The sequence below is a fragment of the Culicoides brevitarsis genome, chromosome 2 (assembly GCF_036172545.1).
Source record: "Culicoides brevitarsis isolate CSIRO-B50_1 chromosome 2, AGI_CSIRO_Cbre_v1, whole genome shotgun sequence".
NCBI classification, from domain to species: domain Eukaryota; kingdom Metazoa; phylum Arthropoda; class Insecta; order Diptera; family Ceratopogonidae; genus Culicoides; species Culicoides brevitarsis.
Genome location: NC_087086.1, coordinates 9,762,640 through 9,787,567, shown reverse-complemented (window position 1 = coordinate 9,787,567; position 24,928 = coordinate 9,762,640). Strand labels below are relative to the sequence as shown.

The 24,928-nt window shown below is 22.7% G+C and overlaps 1 protein-coding gene across 1 annotated transcript; it reads left to right on the top strand.

Moving 5' to 3' along the window:
* Positions 1–3,173: 3,173 nt before the first annotated feature.
* On the top strand, positions 3,174–5,196 carry LOC134828482 (uncharacterized). Its single transcript, XM_063841462.1, has 4 exons — positions 3,174–3,410; positions 3,743–4,060; positions 4,127–4,227; positions 5,097–5,196. The coding sequence occupies exons 1-4, from the start codon at positions 3,174–3,176 to the stop codon at positions 5,194–5,196; spliced, it is 756 nt and encodes a 251-aa protein (XP_063697532.1).
* Positions 5,197–24,928: the final 19,732 nt, after the last annotated feature.

The window sequence follows — 24,928 nt, the reverse complement described above, 5'->3', positions numbered from 1 at the left end:
GATTTTGAACAAAGTCTTAAAAGATCTTAAACACTTGATTTGCTTAAAAATCGGCTTCGTTAAGTCAACTTCTTTGGGATCGACGGATTTGATAACTACCGTATTCAGCTCCGACGGAAATTGCTCAAAATCTTTGATGCCCTCGAGTAATTCCAATCGCAATTCCGTCATTTTGGGAAAAAGTAGAAAGTAGTGTCGCCATTCGAGACTGTGATTGTGAAAGACAATCCGCGCATTTCGTGCGACATATTTGACGAATTCTTGCATAAATTGTTCGTTTGTGTCCTCCCAACTTAAGCCGTTCAAGCAAATTTGGTTAAATTGTCGACTGCTGTAGAAGAAAATCTTCACAAGCTCGCAATCCGGTGAGACGTCGTAATATTTCATCGTGAGAATTTCGGGGCAAGTGTGCATAAAACAGGGATCTTGGAGGATTTCGTACCAATATTTGCAAACTAACATCGCGTTATGACGATCTGCCAGCTCGTCGATGTACCGAAAAACTTCGATGAGGATTTCACGCGGAAAAGAATTGATGTGAAAAGAGTTTTCGTCGAGCATCTTGAGACGATTTTTATTTACTAAAGAAAACTAAACTAAATTGACGGAAATCATCTGTTTTGAGATATTTTTAGATTTTTCTTTTTAATATTTTTTTCAAAAAATTAAGCGGTTGAGATGAGTGTCACTTTCACATATTTTTTATCTTTATGGCTCGGATTGCGTGATATTTTCCTCTTAAAATTAAAATTTGTAATATTTGCTTTTTAAGGTAAATATCAGAATTTCTAATTAATTGTATCATCGAACGGTTTCTGCACACTTTAATTATTAGCCGTGCAAGAAATGCATGCGAGCGATGTTCACACACGTTGTTGGTAAGTTGATGGATGGCATCGTTGAAGGAAAAAAAATTAGAAGAGTAGATCGTTTTTAATGAAATGCAAGTGGCGTGACACAATTTGATTTTACTTTTAATGGTGATGTTTTAAGGTAAAGTTCTTGGAAAGACAATTTTCGAATGGATTTTTTTATGATTTTTAATTAAATTTAAGAGAATTTTAAGCTTTTGAACCGATTATTCCCGATTTGAATTAGCGCGAAAGGCGATTTACAAATTTTAACGGTAATTTTTTCTTTTTTTCATAATTTTTAATATAAATTTAAATAATTTTGAGAAAAATTGAAACACTCGAATCCTCTTAACATTTCTTACAATTTTTTCTTAAAATAAAAAAAAATATTTATTTAAACCGATTTGAATTAGTGACATGGCAATTTTCAAATTTTAAACGGTTAAAATTAATTTTTGGTTTAAAAAATTCCATAAATTTCAGATAGTTTTGAGAAATTTCTACTTGATTTTTTTTACTAATTTGAAACAATTTATTTTTCTTAAAATTAATTAATTTTTTAAAATAATTTACTAATTAATTAATTTAATTTTTTAAAAATATATTTGTTTTTGAGCTTGATAAAAAATTAAATTGATTCTCAATAATATTAAATTTTTATAAAAAAAAATAGAAAAATTCAAATATTTCCATAAAAAAACGTCAATTTAATGCTAAACAATAAATTATCCGTTAATTAAGTCACTATTTGTTATAGTCAATTGCATTTCTAGCAATAAAAAGAAGCAAGTTTCACTTTCGTACTAAACCTACATTATTATGTGATGCGAATATATCATTTTTCTATCGTTTAACTGTTTCTACTTTTATTTGTTTTTCTTTTTTGATGCATTTTATTGAATTTTTTGTTGATTGCTCGAGTCTCAACCCCCAAATCTTCACCGTACTATAAATTTTTTGATTAATTATTATTGTACTTGCGAAGATTTAGCAACTAATTCTCGAGTAAAAATCTTAAAAGAGTAAAAAATTTGATTTTTGATGATTTTTTTTAAATTTAAACCCCAAATCATTACCGTACTACAAGATATTTAATAAAAATTGTTCTACGAGAAATTATTTGGGACTCAAAAATTCAAAATTAATGTAAGAAAATTGTTTAAAAAAAATTTTTTGTTGTTTTGAGACTCTTCTTCCCCCAAATCGTCACCGTACTACAAATTTTAAATGAAATTGTTGTACGAGCGATAATTTAGCGAAAGAAATGTCTAATTTTTAAGGCTTTGAGGTGTTTTTGTTAAAAATCACTTGGCCCATATCTTGATCGTACTGCATGGAAATTTACTGAAGTACAAAAGAAGATACAGGAAATGTGATTTTTTTTAAATTAATTAAATAAATTATTTTTTATTTTTAAATAAAAAAAATTTAATTTTTAAATAAAAAAATTAATTTAATTTTTAAATAAAAAAAATTAATTTAATTTTTAAATAAAAAAAAATTAATTTAATTTTTAAATAAAAAAAATTAATTTAATTTTTAAATAAAAAAAAATTAATTTAATTTTTAAATAAAAAAAAATTAATTTAATTTTTAAATAAAAAAAATTAATTTAATTTTTAAATAAAAAAAAAATTAATTAGATTTTTTAATTTAAATTTTTTGTTCCTTGTTGTTCTGATGTTTGAGCTTGACTGTGACTTTTGTGACAAAAATTAATCTTTTTATATGAATATGATTACTCATTAAGGAGACTATGTTCCAAAAAAATTAAAATTATTATCCCTTCTACTTTTAGACAGGATTTTAAGTCTATTTTGCATCTTTTTAAATGATTCATATTAAATCCTTAAATATTAAGGATTAATTGTTTCAAAAAAATTTGGATACTTAAACTTGTTTTTTTTTATCAATTTCAGGTTTTTTTAGTTAAAAATTGACAAAAAATCACAAAATCCCTCTCAATCGCTCTACTTGTCCATGAAAACTTGCATTTTGTCTTCGTTTCCATCGATTAATCAAATTTTGCATGAATTGGCATACTTACGTCACAAGTTATCGCTGCACACGAAGCACGTGCCCGCAAGCAGCACCGCAGCGCATCGAAAGGAAAAAGAGAGAAAGAAACGAAAAATAAAACAACAAACAACTCTATCGTATCACTCACAATATCTAAGATTAAGCAGAGCATTAAAGATGCATTTAAAAGCCGTTCGCACTGATTATTGACGTTCAGTTTGTATTGAGTTAGTGCAGTGATAACAATTGAAAAAGCTCTCCTCGAGAAGTTTGTGGTGCAGAAAAAAAGCAAAAAATAAAATGAACCAATTTGTCGTGAAATTCCTCGTTGTTGCTGTGGCTTCAAGTGCTTATGGAGCTGCTGTTCACAGCCAAAAACCCGCGGAAAATGCTGCCTCGCAAGCCAAGAGTATCTCAGACATCTCACCGGAATTCGCTGTCATCCAAAAAGTCTACGACGACTGCCAAGATACCGAAGATTTCGTCAAATGTCTCAAGGGAAAAGCTTTGCACGGAATTTCCAGAGCTATTGAACAGGTGTGAAAATTAAAAAAAAATATTTTAGAAAAAATTTAAAAAAATTATTAAGAAACAATTTTAAAAAATTAATTAAATATTTTTTTAAATAATTAATTTTTAGTTAATTAAATTTATTTAAAAAATTATTTATTAAAATTGAATTATTTAAAAATTAATTAATAATAATTTTTAAAAAATTAATTATTTTTTAAAAAATTAATTATTAAATAATTTTTTTTGTTATTTTATTTAATTTGATTATTAATTATTTAAAATTTTAATTAATTTAAATTAAATTTTATTTTTTTATTTAAAATAATTAAAATTAATTATTAAAATTAATTTCAAAGGATTCCATTCAAATTTTCGACGGAGTTCGATTGGTAAAGCAAAATGTCTCGTCTGACGAAGTCATCGAAGGTTTCAATGACCCACGTACACTAAGCGACTTTAGTGGTATTGATCGGGCTCTGATCCAAAAATTCGGCGATTTGTTCAAGACGCACTTTGTTCGCGTCGATATGAGCGAAGCCCGTGGATCGGGAGACAAGAAGAACGGACATACGCGTTACATTATCGCTGCTTTGTTGACTGCCATGGGTATTGCCGGTCCCTTGGGATTGAAAGCTCTTGCCATGATCGCTGGAAAAGCTTTGGTTATCAGTAAGGTAAAATTTTTTCAAAGAATTTTTTATGAGTTGAGAGAAAATTTTGAGTTTTTCGTGCGAAAATAGGTCGCTTTAACAATTGCTGGCATCATTGCTTTGAAAAAAATCTTCTCAAGTGACCATCATGAGGAAACTAGCTTCCAAGTTCATGCTGGAGATCATAACCGGTGAGTTGGTTTTTAATTAAATTTTGAGTTTTTACAGAAATTTTTATTTTCAAGACGGTTTGATAATGAATCAAGTTAAATTTTCTAATTTTTTTAATGAAAAAAAAAAAATATATTTATCAAAAAAATTCAGAATTTTAAAATTTTTTTTGACTGATTTAAAATAATAAACTTATCAAATTGCTTAAATATATTTTTTACTAATTTCTTAAATGAAAAATATTTAAAAAAAAATGTAAATTATTTTTTTTATGTTAAGAATCAGTTAAAAATTAAAAAAAAATGTTTTAATTTTTTTTAAAATAATTTAATTTTTTTTTTGAATTATTTTTTTATTTAATAATTTTAGTGAATTAATAAAAAATATATAAGTATACAATATATAGGCACCTAATTTAAATTTCCGATTTTTCTATGAAAATAATATAAAAGTAAAAAATAAAATTTTTTAAGGAAAAATTCAACATTATAAATATATTTTTTTTAAATTTTTGAATTGAATTTTGAAAATTTTTTAATCAATAATTTGTTTTTAAAGTAAAGTTTTTACTCAATAATATTTTATTAAAGGAAAAATCTGTTAAAAATTCGTCTCTGAACCAAAATTTGTTAAAATTCATATTGTTGTTTTCAAGTTCAGCGATGAATTTTTGCTTTCTAAAAATTTTTTTTAGTCAAATTTTTACTCAAAAGAAAATTTTTGACGAAAAAGTAAAAAATTATCAAAGTTTATGTAAAAAAAATTATTAAAAAAAAGATTAAAAATTAATTTTTTAAAAATATTCTTTAAATAATTTTTATAATTTTCTTTAGAAAAAATCATAAAAATCGATTTTAACGCATTTTCTTTAAATTTTCTCCAAATCTAGACGAAACGCTTACGTCGTTCGCCCCGCCAAAGCTGCTGCAACTGCCTCAGTCGATCCCTACCGATACTACTACGATCAACATTACACCGCTGCTGTCTAAAGAAATCCATCCAACTAACCCAGATAAGTTCGTAAGAAAAAGAAAGCATTCTTAAAAATTGCTCAACATGCCGTAAAAACTAGTTTACTCCATAGAAGAAAAAAAAAACATAAATATTACATAAAACATAATAATTTATAACATAATTAACACTTGCTCTAAATTAAAAACGTATTTATTATAATTAATAACGTAAATATTTAATTAAATTAGCAGAAAAACGAAGAGAAACAGCAAAAAATCATTCATTCATAAAATATTTCTACAAAGTTTCTAAACAAATCACGCAATCACACAAAAGAAATTTGCAAGAAAAAAAAAGAAAGCACCCAAGTTTTGTTGTTTTACATTGTTGTTAACACTCTATTTATCAGTTAGATTGATTATGACATGCAAAAGAGTGCACCAGACATGCACGTAGCCGCGTTGCAAAAAAAAAAATTAAATAAAAACAAAACAAATGGATCACGATCAAGGCCGATGAGCAATTTTCTTGTGTAAATAAGCGTGAAAATTGCAAAGTGCCTTGATGTGGTCTCGTTTTTGCTTTCCGTTTGAGAATTCACTAACGGATCATTATTATCATTATTAGTTAAAGAGAAAAAAAAATGAATATTGTAAGAAATAGGAGAGAATAAGTCGCTACTTTTACCTTTTTTTGTGTGTTTAATAATATTTATTTATTATTAAAGTTACATTTATTTATAGAAAAAGAAAAAACGACATTTCGTTAAAAGAAATTTGTCGGTTAAAATATTAATTATTATTATTATTACTATGAAAAATTGATAGTTATGAATTTATGTTTAAAAAATTATTTTTTTTATCCAGTGTTGTTCTATATTAAGCCGTCTACCTACGAGTAATGTTCAGTTGTTGATCAAAGTGTAAACTAAAAAAATAGACAAATAACGATTAAAGTTTTTTGTGCAAATGAATTTTGGAGTGTCGGAAGTTTCTGGTAAAAATGAACTTTAAATTATTTTTTAAATTAAATTAAAATTATTTATTTTTGGGGAAAAGTCATTTTTATTGGTAATGAACGATTAATTTTATTTATTAATTTTTTCAATTTTTAAGCTTTGGTAAGTTTATTTTATCAAAAAAATTTTTTTTTCAGGATTTTGGTAATTTTATGAGTATTTAATTAAATAATTAATTTAGTTTAATTTGATTTAATTAATTATTAAATTTAATTCAGGAATAGAAAATGAAAATAAAAATTAATTATTTAAATTAAATTAAAAAAATTTTTAAAACTTTAATGTTTTAAATTTTATGTTAATTTTTGTAAATTAAATTAAATTTTTAATTTTTTTTTATTTTCTTTTTTTTTTAATTAACCTTTAAAAATTTTATTTATTACTAAGTAAATAAATGTAAAAAATATATTTTAGATCAAAAAAAATTTAAAATTTTCAAGATTTTGTTAAGTAACTTTTTCCTCGGAACTGAAGACAAATTAGGAGAATTTTGAAAAAAGGAGATGATTAGAACTGGCGACTTTAAGAGAAAAATCAAAATTATTTTGCTGATCAAATTCTTAAAAAAAAAATAATTTTGCGTTTTCGATGTACAGGCGCCATTTCAAGATGTTAGCGAAAAAAAAGTATATTAAAAAAATATATAAAAAATAAATCAATTCAAAAGCGAAAATTGTAAAATGAAAATTTGATAAATCATCTTATTTTTCAATAAAAAAAAAATCGTAATATTCATAAAAAAATTAATTTTGACAAAATAGTTGAAAATCAATATTTTTATTTAAAAAAAGTTGAAAAATTATGAGGGCTCACATACCGATTTTTCAAAAAAGCTAGATCACGGTTCTCCGTCTCAAAATTGAAGGTTTTGATGTTGGAAACAACTTTTTTTTTGTACTTTTTCTAAATTTTGCTTTTTGTAAAAGGCTAAAAAATTCAAAACTAAAATTTAGCAAAATTAATTAAAAGTACCTTGAATTAGCTAAGCAAATTCGAATTGTAGTATATGTTTGTTCAAAATTTGTGTTCATTGGTTTCCGCTCAAATTATGAAGGTTCTTCATATGTTGGAAACAACATTAAACACAATGTACTAAAAATTACAAGACTTTTTCTAAATTTTGCGTTTTCGATGTACAGGAGCCATTTATAGATGTTAGCGAAAAAAATTGATTAAAAAAAATTTAAGTCAAAATCCTCTTATTATGAGGGCTCACATACCGATTTTTCAAAATTAAGCTAGATCACGGTTCTCCGTCTCAAAATGAAGGTTTTGATGTTGGAAACAACTTTTGTTTTGGACTTTTTCTAAATTTTGCGTTTTCGATGTACAGGAGCCATTTAAAGATGTTAGCAAAAAAAAATTGATCAAAAAAAATTTAAGTCAAAATCCTCTTATTATGAGGGCTCACATACCGATTTTTCAAAATTAAGCTAGATCACGGTTCTCCGTCTCAAAATGAAGGTTTTGATGTTGGAAACAACTTTTGTTTTGGACTTTTTCTAAATTTTGCGTTTTCGATGTTTTAAAAAAAAAAAATTTTAAAAAAAAAAAATTTTTGAGGGCTCAAAAAAAAAAAAAAAAACAAATTTCCGTCTCAAAAAAAAAAAAACTTTTGTTTTGAAAAAAAATTTTTTTGAAAAACAAATTTGAAAAAAAAAAAAATTTTTTTTCAAAAAATTTCTCGGCTATAAAAATAAGGATACTTTTTTGCTCAAAAAAAGCCATGTTTGTGTCATTTTCCCCAACTTTGAGGCCTGGGCCGCAGATTTTTTTGTTCAAGTCGGGAGATTCTTTGCCTCAATTCGAATTCATTGGAATGTTTACTGTCGTTTAGCACCTTACCGCCTTTGATTCTGACAATTTTTCGATGTTTTTAGGCCGGCGTTTCACAAAATGGGCCCTTTTTGTGCGGTGAAAACAAAGTAGTATATGGAACATATACTACAAAAAATTTTTTTTTAAATTTAAAAAAATTAATTATTTAATTTAAAAAATTTTTTAGAAGGGATTTTCAAGGAAAAAGAATAATTATCAGGTTTTTATATCTTTTTGAATTCTTAAAATTGCTTCAAAATTTACGAAAATTAAATATTTTAAAGCAATTTTCAAGAAATATTTTAAAAATCATATAAAAAATTTAGAACTCATAAAAATCTCGTCTATCAACCCAAAAACTATTCTTAAAAAAAATTCATTCAAGTTCACTCCCGTACATTAACCTTCTTTCAACATCCAGTTCAGTCTACTAAAAAAATCCCAATTGAATTGAATAATTTGTGCGATGTTGTTCATTGAAAGCAAAAAAAAAATAACATAAATTCATTTCATATAAAAATCCATTGAAATTCAAACGCAACCTCACCTGAACGAACCAATATTTTATTTTCAAATTAAATTAAAATTAGAATAAATAAACATCGCAAATTAAAACACAAACACACAAAAAATGTACAAATTATACCAACATCAACTTCGTGACCGACAACTCGACGATGATGAACATTAAACGAGTTTTAAAAAAATATGCAAAAAGATAGAAAAAAGATCCTTCGATTTATTTTTTTTTCTCATTTCCGCTTTTTATTATCTATCTCCCAGAAAAATAATAAATTTAATAAAAAAACAATCCTCGTTTTATTGCGTTTTATTTTTCCTTTTTTTTTCTTTTTTTTTATTTTCACATATGAAGTCTCTATATGAAGTTTAAAAAAAAAATCAGACAAAGGATCGAAAAAATATTGAGTTGAGCTGCCTTCATTTTTATTTATTCCTCCGTAGAGATTTATTTTATTTTTATAAAGGATTTATCCATTTCGCTTTTCTTCTTTTGCTTCTTTTCACCTCACTCTCCGGCAACACTCGCATGACCATTCACTATCAAATCATTTATCTACCGACAACACATCACGGGATGGGATTTTTACTCCTTTTTATTTTTCCATCGATGGCATATGGGGAGAGAGAGGAAAAATGGGCAAAAACTGACCTGAGCTCCAATAACGGCACATTTCGTAAGTATATTGACTTAAGTTAATGGAAAAAAGTACTTGAGGAGCTCGCAAGACTTAACCCTTTATGGAGACCAATCGATAAAATGGCAAAAGGAAGAAGAAACAATGAAAGAAAAATTATTTATTTTCTTTTTTTTTCATGGCAGACCCCCGATTGAAACAACAAACGAACGAACAACGCCTGATTCAATCACTCACACCAAATGCCACACAGCGAACGAGAGAGAACGAGAAGATTTTTATTATTACTATTTTTTTTTCCACTTTTGTAACTGGAAATGGAAGACACACACAACCAGCCATAAGGATACTAAATCCATTTTGATTGTATTTGCTTTACTTTTTATTTTTTTTTTTTTATATAAAGCATTTTTTCTCCTCTTCCTTTTTTTTTTGCTCCGTTGTTGTTGTTGTCGGTGTGTGTGTGCTTACAATTCAGTGTTCGTCTTTGTAATAAATTTATCTTATGCTCTTGGAGGAAAGTGCTCGAATGGCTTCAATTCAACAATAACAATAAAAATAATAAAAAAAAAATTCTGAACACATTCGATAATAATTCACTCTGCCACCATTGCCCGACGAGTCGATAATAATAAATGTGGATGGAAAAGTTGGAGATAATAATGCACCTCCCTTTTTTCATATCTTCCATTTTTTTATGAAAATGGTTTCGTTTTGGAAGGATTTTTGGAGAAAATGAGGAAATTTTAACATTATCCGATTTTTTTAAGTGTATGATATTTTTTTTTAAATTTTAATTTAAATTCTAAATTTCTTAATTTAATTTTTTATTTATTATTAAATTTTAATTCAATAATTATTCTTATTAATAACAATTTTTGTGAAAAATTCGAGTAACTTTCTCGAGAAAATTTTACAAAATTTATTATTTTGCTAAATATATATTTTTCGTGTTCATTTTTATTTTTTTTATTTAAAAATTAAAAAAAATAAATAAATAAATAAAAATCATATATTTAAGTCTTAAATTATTTTTTAATAAAAAACAATTTATTTAATTAAAAGTTTAATTACTAATTAAATTTATTTACTTTTTAATATTTTTTTTTGATAAAATATAATGACAATTTAACAATTAATTAATTCGAAATAATTGAAATAATAAAATTTTTAATTACCTAATTTTAGAAAATTTTTTTAAAAAATATTTTTTTTAATTTAAAAAAAGATACAAAATTCTTCAAAGCACCAAAAATCTAATTATTTAATTAAAAATTATTATTATTTAATTATATTTTTATATTATTAATTATTTTTAAAATTATTAAATTTTTTTTATTTATTTAAATTTTTAATTAAATTAATAAATTTATTTTAATTTAATTATTTTTAATAATGTTTAATTTTTTTTTAATAAAAAATATAAAAAAAAACTTTTTTAAAATTAAAACGTAAAAATTTTGGGAAAATATTTTGTATAAAAATTTGTCTAAAATATTGATTTTTTTTTTTTATTTTGTTAAGAATTTTTTATAGATTTTTTTTTGTCTATGAGATAAATAATTACACACACCAAACTCTTACAAAAATGATAAACTTGTATCTAAAAGATATCTTATAGATATATAATTTTTTAAATTTTAATAAAATATTTAATATATTAAAATACTTAATAAAATATTTATACATATTTTATGTTGAAATATAAATTTTCAAGAATTATTTTATTTTTTTTTTAATTTTTGAAAACAATTCAAAATATGATTTTTACCAATATTTCATATTTAATTTAAAGGTGAAATTTAAAAAATAAATTTTATTAAATTTTTTAATAATTTAATTTTTTTATCATAAAAATCCTTTAAATCTCTCCTTGGTCTCCATTTTCTTATATTTTTATTTTTTTAAATAATTATTTTCCTTACCATGAAAAAAATTATTTTTCTTTTTAATTATCAATTTACACGAAAATCGCTTCCACAAACACTCAGTCGTGTAAAAACAATCGAACATAATTTCCAAATTTATTCCTAATTGAATTTCTTGTGCGGATGCAAATATCTCCGTAATGTGCAAAATCTAATTTATTTTCATATTATATTAAAATTATATCTGGGGGATTCGATATCGAACGAGAATTTTATTAATTCATAAGAGGTAAAAACCATTAACGTGCCTGGCGCCCAAATAATGATAATTTTTATTGCGGCACGTTACTTTCCTTATTTTTTCTCGTCGTCGTCGTCGTCATCGTCATTGATAAAATATCATAACAAGCAAAAGGTGGGGTGGCAACGACGACCAATCGACGTGTGTTGTTTATTTTATAGATTAGCAGGCTCCAAGTTTGCGATTGTCATACTGTGCGACTCGTATTTTTTTTTTTAATAATAAAATTTGCTGTAAGGATATAAATATAAACGACGCTGTGAAAAAAAAAATAATATAAAAATCACTCAAATATTCCGAGTTTGTGCAGTCGGCGTCTTGTCTTGTGGAAAAAAATTGTAATTTATATTCAGAAATTTCTTTTAAATTTATTGCAGTTACTTACGTGGAAAACGGTTTTCGTGTCCCCATCACGAGATTTTTGTATTTTTGCATTTCTCGAACGCAGGAAATTGATTTTTTTTTATCGACAACGAGTAAAAAGTCAATTTTCCAATTTTTTCTTCTCTTCTTTTTGCAAGGAGAAAAAAAGTGATTTGATTTTTTTTTTCGTACGAAGACTGATATCGAACGCTGCCATGAATATCAATGAGGAGATGGTCTGCGTTGCAAAGACAATCATCATCATACACATTTCTCATCGTCATCACAGGTAAAAAACGTTAAAATTTGCATTTTCATTTGAATGGTTCTGGAAAAAAAAGAAGAAAAAAAAAATAAAATAAAATAGATCAAAATGGTAAAATGCTCAGTTAATGTCATAAAATTATCTCATTAAAAGGTGACAGCCCATGAAATTTTCCATTATCTTTCTTTCGCTCTCTCTCAGGTGGTTTTTTTTTGTGTTTCTCCCTTTTTGCGTTGACGTGAAATGTAAAACAAACAAATAATAAAAATAAAATAAATTGTCCGCTTCACCTCATTATACATTTTTTTTTTCATAAAACTGTATTTTTTTTCATTCTTTTCATTTATTATAATTTGTTAATATTATTATTATTTTAATTCTTTCATTCATGTAGCGTAATAAATCTTGCTGAGTAGTGTAGAGATCACACCTGAAATTAACAGTGATGGCAGTGCGCTAAATAAAATGATAAATTTCTGATATTCAGAGCAAGTTAATGTTTTATTGTTAGACGAATATCCCGCTTTGAGTGTAATTTTTGTGTATGGAAAGTGGTTTATATTGTTAATAGATGATAATTAGAGTGACCAATGTTTTAATTTTAAAGGCTAAGTAAGTTCTAATTATTTTTTTATTTATTTTTTTTTATTCATTTTTTAAATTATTTTTTATTTTCATGAAATATTTTTAGTTTTGATAATTTTTTTAGAGTTTTCGTTCCTTATAAAGAATTTTGGCAAAAAAAAATATTTTATTAATTTATTTAATTTTTTTTTATTTGTCAAATTAAAAAAAATAGATTTTGTTGAAAGAAACATCATTGAACTTTTTTTAAAACATTTAAAATAAATTTTAATAAATAAATAATAAAATGAAGTAAAATGAATTATTAAATTTTGATTTCATAAAATATGTTTTGAATATTTATTAAAGAAAAAAAAATAATTCTTTGAAAGAAAATATATATATATAGGTAAATTTAATCATTAATTTATATTTTAATATTTTAAATAAATTTTTTAATTTTTTTTTAAAGTAAATATATTTTTTAAATAAAATTTTAATTAATTTAGATTTAAATTTCAAAGTAAAAAGTAAAAAAATAAAAAAATTTTCATCCAATTTCAATTTTTAAACAAATATTTTAAATTTAATTTAGATTTTAATTCAAATTTAAAAAAAAAAGTATAAAAATATTTTAAGTTTAAAAATAAATAAATAATTAATTAAACCTAAAAAAAAAAATTAATTAAAAAATAAATAATAAATTTTTATTAATAAAAAAATTATTTAATTTTTTTTTTTAAAAAATTTTTAAAAAAATTAATTTAAAAAATTTTTTTTCCAAATTTAATTAAAAATTTAGAAAAAATTAATTATTGACTAATTTAAAAAAAAATAATTAATTAAAAATAATAAAAAAATTAATAAATTTAAATAAAAATTAACTTTTAAAATAAATTAAATGTTAATTAAATTTTATAAATATTTTAAATTAAAATTTTAATAAAATTTTATTATTTTTTTAGTAAATTAAAATTAAATTATAATTTTTAAATAAATATTTCAAGTTGACTTATATTAAATTTCGATAAAAATATTTTTTTAGAATTTTAAATGAAAAAAAAAAATTAAATGGACACCTTACCTTAAGATAACTTCACTACAGTAATAAATGCTCGTACGTGCACACTCGCCAAGTAATAATGAAAATAAATTAATGCATTACAAAAATAACAAAAGCGCGCTCTTTTGTTTTGCTATACATTATCCGCTCGCCAACCACCTCGTTGTTGCTCTACGATGATGAAGGGAGATTCTTATCACAGACAGGTATTTGTTTAATTTATTCATTTTATGCCTTTTTCACCGTTTTATTTTTTCTGTGCATGTTTTTTGTGTTTGTGGTTGGTTAAAATTTTATCTGACACAATAATAAATGATAAATATTATTATGTTCTTTATTTGGGGATATCATTCACCTCACATGCCTCAAAATATGATAAAGTTGTATGAAAAAAAAATTACTTTAGGGGATTAAACTATGGGAGGTTAATGGTTAATTTAATATAATTTTATTATATTTTGTGAAAGGTGACACAACAATAAAGTGCTAATAATTAATTTTGTCACGTTAGACCAGCTATCTAATAAATTATGAGAATTTTGACCTCTTTGTTGCGTGAAATAGACGGAAAATTTGATCACTTTCAGTAAATGAAATAAAAATATAAAATTAATAATTTTAAACATGTTGAGCACGGCAAAAACGTAAAAAGTCGCTTACTTTCTGTGAATCAGGTCTCGTCGTATTTATTACACTTAGTTATGAATAAATTTTATTAATATTGTTATTATTATTATGATATTCGTTATTTATTGCATTATTTGCGTTAAGTATGTTGTCGCATTTGAATCTAATAATAAAGTTACAATAATGATATTCAGATGGTGTCCAGACATAAATCATCACATCAAAATATTTGCAATATTTATTTTTTTTTCATATTTATTTATTGCTAGACGATCAACTTTTGTGCAATGAGTTTGACATGAGACATGATCGCTTTTTTATTTTTAATTCAAATTTAATTTGATTTATTTTAATTTTTTTTAAATTTTAATTTAATTTAAAGAAAAATAATTACCTTCATTAATTTAATAAAAAAAATATGAACAAAATTAAATTAAATATTTTCAAAAGTTTTTGAATTTTTTAAAAATATTTTTATTGGAATTTTTATTTTAAAATAAATTTTATTTTCTGAAAATATTTTTCTTAAAATTACAGAATTTTTAAGTTATTTTTAAAGAAAAGTGGTTTGAAATTTATTATAATTTTGCAAATATTGGAAAAAATTGACGAAATTTTATTATTTTGTATAAAAAAAAGTATTTCAAAAATTTTTCATATATAATTTTGTTGAATTTGCAAGTTTGCTGAATATAAAAATTTTCTGAATTAAAAATTTTGCTGAATATAAAAATTTGCTGAATAAAAAATTTGCTGAATATAAAAAATTTGCTGAATATAAAAATTTGCTGAATTAAAAATTTTGCTGAATATAAAAATTTGCTGAATTAAAAATTTTGCTGAATATAAAAATTTGCTGAATTAAAAATTTTGCTAAATATAAAAATTTGCTGAATTAAAAATTTTGCTGAATATAAAAATTTGCTGAATTAAAAATTTTGTTGAATATAAAAATTTGCTGAATAAAAAACTTTGCTAAATATAAAAATTTGCTGAATTAAAAATTTGCTGAATTTAAAATTTTGCTGAATATAAAAATTTGCTGAATTAAAAATTTGCTCAGTTACGAAATTTGCTCAATTACAAAATTTGCTGAATTAAAAATTTGCTCAGTTACGAAATTTGCTCAATTACAAAATTTGCTGAATTAAAAATTTGCTGAGTTACGAAATTTGCTGAATTACAAAATTTGCTGAATTAAAAATTTGCTGAATTAAAAATTTTGCTGAAATAAAAACTTTAATTAAATAAAGGATCGACATTTCAAAACCAGTCCATCTCACATTTTTTCAAAGAAAATCATCAGAAACGACGACATAATTTATTTCGGTCAGTATGTTTTTATTACAAATCGTGCAAATGGACGCTCCCTTACAGCAGTACACAATTTCTACTGTTCGATGTCAATTCATAAGAGTGACCGATTGTTGCTCGTTGTCTCTGCTGCAATAATAATAATAACTTTTTTTTTATATTTTTATTAAATGCATGTTTTGCATGATTTGTTTTGAATACACATTTTGCAAATCAAAGTGTGGGAATTAAATTGCTCCAGAAAAAAATCGTAATGAATGAACTCTTTGTTTCATCATTTTTTTTTTGCAATTCATAAAAATAAAAAAAAAAAATCCTAAAACGAGAATTAATTCGAAAAAATAATTCGAAAGTTGATTGATGGTAAATTATTTGTAATCTTTGAATAATTTAGCAATTCAGGAGACGTGATTGTGTCAAACGATGAAAAATTCAGTTTAACGGAAGAGAAAATGAGTGATAAACAAGAATAATACTTACACATGTTTTTTTTTGCGCTGCGACAAATCCTCTGTCAATTTTCATTAAAAATAAAATCCATCTTTGATTGATAAGTTTCCCTCTTTCGATCTCTGCTTCAGTCGTGATGTTTGCCTCCAGCACGAAAAAAAAATCAAATCGAAGTCAAATCAATTTTTCATTGAGTTACGAAAAAATAATCCCGTTTCAAATCCGCATTTAAAGCCTTGTTAGCTTGTGTTTGGAATATTTTTTTTTTTTTTCAAAAAAGTAATGATAATAAAAATAAACAACGCGTCATTTCATTTGTTTCGTGTGACAATGTTGTTGCCTGTGACGAACAGCATGCTGCCTCAATTTCAGAAACAAAAAAAAAAGAGAAATAAGGAAGAACGAACGGAAAAACAGCAAAAAAGTCTCATACGGTGGGCGCCATCCATAATAATATTTTTGACATATTTGGACAATATAAATTCATTTCAGCGGAATTATGATTTAGATATACGGAGAAATCGTCCGCAAAAAAAAAACTTTTCGAAATTGGATCGGCGTTGTAGAAATTCCTTGTGTCGGTCGACGTCTGCTGCTCGATAAAAGTCAATAATAAATAAAAATCGTCGTAAAATTATTGCGAAAATATTTGCGGGCAAAAAAGTCATGAAATTTCGGGTGTTTTTTTTTCGTATTAATAATAAAATGACGAGAAATGATAATAATAACTAACGAGAGAAGACGAGAAGATCGTCAGTGAGCACGTTACGCATTATTGCTGCATTCCGTTCTCTTGGCAGGTTCTCTCGTGACAAAAAATTGTATAATTAATTATTTTTTAATTATTCTTCTTTTGCTTAAATTTATCGTTTGTCATTTTTCGTGTGTAGGGAATTGTTCGTCTTTGATGATGGAAGAAACAATAAATCAAGCTTAGCTGATAATGATGAGAGTTTTGACAAAAGTGAGGCTTTGATGACAGTTTTGGCGATAGGATGGGCATTTATTATTTTTAAGATTTGTCTAAAAATATTTTTATATTTTTTTTAATATTTTTATTTTTTTGAATTTTATTTTAAAAAAAAATTTTTTTTTTTAAATTTTTATAATTTTCAAAGAAAATTTTTTTTAATTTAAATTAAGTAAAATTTTCTTTAATTAATTATTATAATATTTTTTTTTTATTAATTTAATAAAATTTTTATTTATTTTTTTTTTAATAATTTATGTTCAGAAAAATTTTCAAGAAAAAATTTCTTATTGTTTAATTCTAAATTTTAATAAAATTACCAAAAATTAAAAATTATTTAAAAAAATATTTAGGCTTAAAAAAAATTGAGTCAAACTTAAGTTTTAGAAAAGGTTGAAAAATGTCAAAAATCAAATATTTTTTTTTTATTTTGAACCAAATTTTTTAAAAATATTTTTTTCCAAATTTTCAAATAAATTTTGTAAATTAAGTCAAATAATTTGACTTAAAAATAAAATTTAAGTGATTTAAGCTTAAGTATGTATCGCTCAAGTTTTATTTAAATCAACTCAATTTAAATAATTTATGTTTTTTTATATCTTCAAAATAAAAAAAAAAAAATAAAAAAAATAAAAAAAAATAAAAATAAAAAAAAATAAATAAAATTATAATACTTTAAAAAAAATTAAAAAAAAAATTTTTTTAAAATAGTATCTAAATTTGAGTCATAAGTCAAAAAAAAAAAATTAAATTGATAAGTTTTGCTTAACTTAAGCTCCTTAAGTCAAAATATTTAAAAATTTTTTTTAAAATTTTCATTCATTTTTTAATTAAAATTATTTAAATAAAAATTTTTTAATTAAAATTTTTTAAATAAAATTATTTTTTAAATAAAAATTTTTTAATGAAAATTTTAAAATAAAAATTTTAACTAAAAACTTTAAAAAATATCTTAAACTTACCTTTAAAAATTTAAAATAATTTTTAATTTTATTTTTTTTTTAGATCCAGTTTACTTTGAAAATGTCTCAACATTAAAAATATTTTCCGAGACACCCTCTTAAGAAACAGCGAAAAATTCTCCTCAAATTCTCCATGAAACGGATGGAATTCCGATAATTTTAACAGAAGCGTTTTTTATTAAATGAATTATTGAATGATGATGAGTTAATAGGAAATATGAATTATTTTGTCTCTTTTTAATGTTATTTATTTTGACTGCTTTTTTTGCGCTGCCTCAACATTTATTAACTAGTTGGAAGACGAGAATTGAGACAACAGAGACATGCCTTTGGTATGAAGTGAAAAATGTGGCGTATGAAATTTATTCTGAGAAAACTGTCGCAAAATTAGCTGACAATCTGTCAGTAACTCGCTTTTGATTGTTTCCTCTTCGATGTTCTTCGATGACGAGCCCAGAAAACTGCAAGTCAGCCATAAATCTTTCGGAGGCAAACTTTCAAAGCAAATAAATTTAAAGTAAAAAATTTTGCGGCGTATAATTAAAAATTTCCGACACAACACAATTCAATTAGTCAGTAGTTTTGCAGCAAAATCTACTCCGCAATACACTCCGATTAACATGAAACTCATCACCGAAAACTGACAAGATGTATTTTTATTTTTTTTTTTTGTTAACGAAGCGACGACGACTTCTGGAGTTTAGTTTGCGCGAAAGCAACCAGCATTTTCGAGCATTTTTTTAATTTATTTTGTCTGCAATTTAATAATAATGCTTGTCCTGCACACAGAAACTAAATAAAATTTATATCTCGCAACTCTCTGCATATAATTTCATGCTTCTTGAAGAAACGGCACAAATTATACACTTTTGTAAGAATTGTAATCGTGGTTCGCAAACGTCGTCGCGTATACACGAAGACAATGAAGAAACTCAAAAAAAAAAGTGTAATTAACTTAACAAATTAGAAAATATAAAATTACACAAAAAATCGTTTAAAAAATTTAATATAAAGTGAAACAATATGGAGGTTTGTGTTTTTAAGCAGAAAAGTGACGGACTTTATGGGGTGTTTTTGAATTATTTTTTTAAATAGCAAAAATAATTTTTTAAGAGAAAAATTGACCATGGCATCAATTTTTAGAAAATAAATTAAATAAAAATATAATTTTTGATGAAAAAAAAATATTAAAAATTATGTTTTATAAAACAAAATAAAAAAAAATAAATAAATAAAATAAAAATAATTAATAATAAAATAAAATTAAAATTTTTAATTCAATAAAAATTAATTTTAATTAAATTATTATTTTTATTTATTTTAAATTTTTTAAATTATTTATTTTTGATTTTTTTTATATAAAAAAGTTAATAAATTTAATCATATTAATTTAAGTAGGTAGAAGCAGGTTTAATTATTTATTTTTTTTAATAAAAAAATGAATTTTTATTCGATTTAAAAAAAAAAAGAAAAAACCTTTTTAGAACTAAAAATTTCACTTTTTCCGGAAAAAAATTAGAGAAAATTTTTTAAATTAAATTTGATAATGATTAAATATTTTATTTATATCAAATAAAATTTTTGATAGATTTTTGCTCAAAAAAATTTTTTTTAAATGATTATTTGAGAACTATCATTCAAATCTATAAAAAATTTTTTTTTTGACAAATTATAGTTTTAAAATTTAAAAAATTTATTAAAATTAAAAAAAAAAATAATAAATTAAAAAATTAAATTAATAATAAAAAAATAAATTATTATTTTTTTTAATTTTTAAATTAAAAAATTAAATAAATAATAAAAAAATAAATTATTAATTTTAATGATTTTTAAGCTTTACTTTAATTAAATAAAAATTTAATAAATTAAATTAATTATTTAAATTAATTAATTAAATTAAATTATTTAAATTAATTTTTTAATAAATTAAATTAAATTTAATAATTTAAAAAAAATATTAAAATTATTTTATCATTTAAAATTAAAATTTTATATTAAAGAAAAATTTGTAAAAAAAACCTTTAGATCCATCCCTGCCTCCCTTCAAACCATCTTCCATAATTTGGATAATTTTTCTCAAAACAAAAAAAAAATCGAGCGAAAACAACAAAAAAAGAAACGTTATTATTATTATTTGCTTGCTCGCTGAACAAATGTTTCATTAATGCATTATTACTTTATTCATGATCTGCCATGCCTCCAACTTCCAATTGCTCACAATATGAAAAAATACGAAAAAAAAAATGTAAAATGGCTGGCCACCGTTTCGCATGTCAAGATAGATGAATGAAAATTAAACCAAAATTATATATCTACTACCACAATAAACGGGCGCGCGAGAAACGAAGAAACGAGAAAAAAAATTATAAAAATGTAAATCAAATCATTATAATACGCGTTAAATTTATATGAAATTTATGTTAATTCCCTCTCTCGATTTTTTTTTCCAAGATATTTCATTGAAGTTAAATTACGGAAAAAATGAAGGTTCCCCACAAAAACATAATTTTTTTGAATTTTTATCTCATTAGAGGGACAAGAGATAAGGAAATATTTAAATTAAAAACACAAGCAAGTGGATTACGATCATTGAGCAATTAGGTAATAAGCTGGAAAACCGACTTGTAATGAAAGAGCATCGACCTAATTTAATTTTTGGGTACTTTAAGGAATTTTTTTGCATGAATTTTTTTCTGAGGTAAAAACAAGTTGCACCAAAAAGTATCAATTTCAACGTTAATTCGTTCAATTAATAATCGAAAAAATGAGTAACGTGGTTGAAATTCTTTTAATTTTTTGACATTTTTTTATTTTATCTCATTTACAAAAAAAAAAAAAAAAAAAAAAATGAAAAATTCCCGTAAATTTATTACAGGAAATTAGTAATTTATAAAAACAAAATGAATGTGCAACAGAACAAAATATGAGAATAATATTTTTATTCATTTAATAAAACAATATTTTTCAACGAGGCGCAAGTTCTCACCGTGCGTTACATTAAAAGACACTTTTGAACGAGAAAAAAAGGTAAAAAAAGAAGAATAAAGTTCCAAGTGTGTGGCTTTCAATGCCTTTTTTCGTCGCGTTGTGTATTTTTTTTTAGAGAAGTGAGGAGAAGAAAAGAAGAAGAGTTATAACTCAGAGAACATTCATTCATTCAACTTCTTTGCTTATCCATGCAACAGATCTTGTTTTTTTCCACGTTCCTCCTAGAGAGCCAGGCAAACGATAAAAAACACACGAGAAGATGATAAATATAATTAAATGAAGAAGATGAAGACAAGGTTGTTTGTTTCTTTTCTTGTGCTGTAGATGCAGGATATGATTATGATTATTTTAATAAAATGTATTTATGGAGAGATGAAAGAGATACAACTAAGTGTTGACAATTAATTTTGTGTGTATGAAATGGGGCTTTTGGATGTAAAATATATGGGCAGGGATGGAGATGGTTTGAAGCAGTTGGAAGGTAAATGTCTTTTTCTGAATTTTTTAATTTTTTTGTTTATTAAAAAATTAAATGATTTTTCAAAATTTCCTTAAAAGTAAGTTTGAGGTTTAATTTAATTTAGATTTTAATTTACAATTTTTTAAACTAATTTTTTTTTTGTGTTTAATTATTTTTTTTTTTTTTATTTTTTTTCGACCATTTTAATATTGATATTTTTTTTATAGAAATTTTTATTTTTTGATACAAAAAAAAAAATATTAATAAAATAAAAATTTTAATAAAAAAAAAAAAAAAAAATAAAAAAAAATTCGAAAATTTTCCAAAATTTTACAAAAATTTTTTTTTGTTAAAAATCAATATGCGATTTGTTTGCAAAAATATGTTCAAGAATTTTCTAAAAATAAGTTTTTTGATTATTTTAGCCTTAATTATTTTTAATTAATATTTTTTAAACCTAAAATAAAAAATAAATTATTAATTTTACGAATAATATAAAATCCTCAAGGTCAACAGAGGTCAAAAAACAATTTTTTTTATGTATATTTGATATATCTTCAACTTTTGATACATTTCAAAGCACAAAAACGGATCAAAACTTTTATCAAGAATTTAATTCGATTAAAAAATAAAAATATTTAATTCAGTGAAATTTCCCAAAATGGAGATTTTTCTATGAAGTTTCAGTCAAAAATTTAATTTTGTTGTGAATTTTTCTAAAAAAAAAGTAAAAAAAAAATAAAAATTCAAGGAAAACTAAAAATTTTAATTTTTTTCAAAAAATTTAATAATTAAAAATTAAATTTTTCAAAAAAATTTAATAAAATTTTTTTTTAATATTTTAAAAAAATTAAAAAAAAAAATTTAATAAAAAAAATTTAAAAAAAAAATTAAAATTTTATAAATTTTGTTATAAAAATACGAGGAAATATAATTAAATAAAAATTAATAAAATTGCTTTTAATTTGAAATTTTCTTGAAAAAATTTAAATTTTCATGAATTTTTAGGTATTAAATTTTAAAATATAGATTTTATTAATTAAGTTGGTTATAAAAATAATTATATTAATTAATTAATTATAATAATAATAATAAAATAATTATTTAACTAATTAAAAATTAAATAATATAACTTACCTAAAAGCCCATTTTGAAAGATTTGTTATAAAATCTGTTAAAAAATAATCCTTACCTCTCTTTTCAGTTTTTACCATTCTACGTCACTGCCCTTGATGACAATGTTGACGATGTGATGACATTAATAAAGTTAATATATGAGACGTGAATATGATGGGAGCAAAGATAAAACCAAAAGAAGTATCGTTTTGTTGGTGTCATCATTTGTAATGCCTGAGAATTATGAAAGAACATTAAATAACGTTGGGTGACGTATGAACACGACTCAACGCATCAGGTAGGTAAAGGCAACGAAAATCGTTTTTTCATACACCCACGTAAAATTCTATCGCAATAAAAAATTACTTTCATCTGGGTCAAGATCGCAAAAGTGATAATTTTTATTAATTTTATATCGATGCATTTTTTTTTGCATAAATTTCATTCAAAAAGTGACAAAAGTGCGTACAATTTGCCCTTTTACAGCGCAACGCGATTTAAATTAAATTATATTCGCGCAAAGATAAGTTAATGATGTCCTAATAAGGTACACACAGCGCGGATTTGGAGGCTCTGTTTATAGTAAAAACTTGAGTAAAAATGTAAATTTTCAACTTTTGAATTATTATTGCCAACAAGGGGCAGTCAAGTCAGTAATTTCGCATCTACGAGACTTGAATGCCTGCCAGCGTTGCCCTTGTCATGTAAATCTTGTAAGTATTATGTACTTTTTATTCTTATTTAACTTTTTTTTAACGTATAGAAAAAAAAACATAAAAGTGTACAATAATAAAATTATGTATTTTTATCCCCTCTTTATATGGCATAAAATTTCCATAAATATTCTCCCGTTCTCCAAACGGCGTCGTGAACGAACAAACTGGACAATAAAAATAAACTTTGGTAATAATAAATTGAAACAAAAGAACATGAAATGAACGAATAGAATTTCAATTGAAATAAATAAAATAATATTATTACATACATTTTTTCATTAATAGAGTTTTATTTAAAAAGCAACAACGGAAATTATAGCGGGGGATCTAACAAAATTTTATCACAAGAGGGAGAATTGTCATTAATTAGAATTAGAAGTTTTTAATATTAAATTTTTAATCGAGTTTTATTTGTTTTTTTCTGGATTTATTTTTAACAAAAAATAATGAAGTTATAATATTTTTTTAAAAAATAATTTTTTTTATTATTTTTTCAATTATTTAATTTAAATAATTAATAAATTATTTATATTTAATTTTATAATTAAAATAAATTATATTATTATTTTTTAATTAATTAATTATTAATTAAATTTAATTTGTTATTAAAGAAATGAAATATGATTATTATAAATTTTGAAAATAAATATTTAAATTAATTATTAATTTTAAAAAAGCATTCAAAAATTTTAAATATTTATTTTTTATTAATTAATTATTAATTTAATTTAATTTGCATTTAAAAATTTAAAAAAATGAAATATGATTATTATTAAATTAATTTTTCATTAAAAAATAAATATTTAATATACCTAATATTATTAATTTTAAAAAAGCATTCAAAAATTTTAAATAATTTTTTTAATAAAATAAATATTAATTTAAAAAAAAATAAAATATTAATATTAATTAGGTATTTAAAAATTATTAAGGTAAAAAATAAAAATTTTAAATAATTTTTTTTAAAATAAATATTTTAAATTTTATTTATTAATTTTTAGGTATTTAAAAATTAATTATTTAATTAAAAATTTATTTAATTTTTTTTAATTAATTTTATATTTATAATTAAAGTATTTTTTAAATATTGTATAATAAATTATTTTTTTTTAGTTTTATAAAATAAAATTATTTAGATATAAAATTTTCATATATATTTTTTTAAATAATTTAAAATAAAATTAAAATAATAAAAAAATATTTAAATTTTCCTTTCCTTTAATTTTTCTTTGAAATTTAACTAAAACTTCAAATAAATTTTATTCTTTTAAAACTTTTTGTTTCAATTCAAAAATAAAATTTATCTTCAAAAAATGTCATTTTATATTTATTTCTCTCAACATACATTTATTTATTAGTGTTTCCTTTTCTATATATTTAACTATATAAATATATTATTATCTCGCATACAATTTTTTTAATGATCATGCTTCAACATCTCTCCGATCGTGTCTTTGATATGATGGCTGCGTGTTTAATTTTTTTTTTCGTTGTCGTGATCAAACAATCAAAAAATAACTCCATTTTATTTTATTACTCAAAATTTTTTTCATTCTCTTCTATTCCTTTCGTCTAAACATAAAATAAATAAAAATATCATAAACTATCACTTAATTATTTTATTTATTATTATGACTCTTTTTTAACTTTTTTTTTTCATCGTCACCCATTTTGACTATTTTTCATGCTGACGACTGTGTTTCACGCTATCATGCTTTTTTTGACAGCAGTTGGTTAGTTTTTGTGC

Coding starts and splice junctions, on each gene's coding strand:
- LOC134828482 (XM_063841462.1), top strand. CDS start 3,174: ATGAACCAATTTGTCGTGAAATTCCTCGTTGTTGCTGTGGCTTCAAGT. Junction 3,411..3,742: donor TTTCCAGAGCTATTGAACAG/GTGTGAAAATTA, acceptor TTAATTTCAAAG/GATTCCATTCAAATTTTCGA. Junction 4,228..5,096: donor CATGCTGGAGATCATAACCG/GTGAGTTGGTTT, acceptor CTCCAAATCTAG/ACGAAACGCTTACGTCGTTC.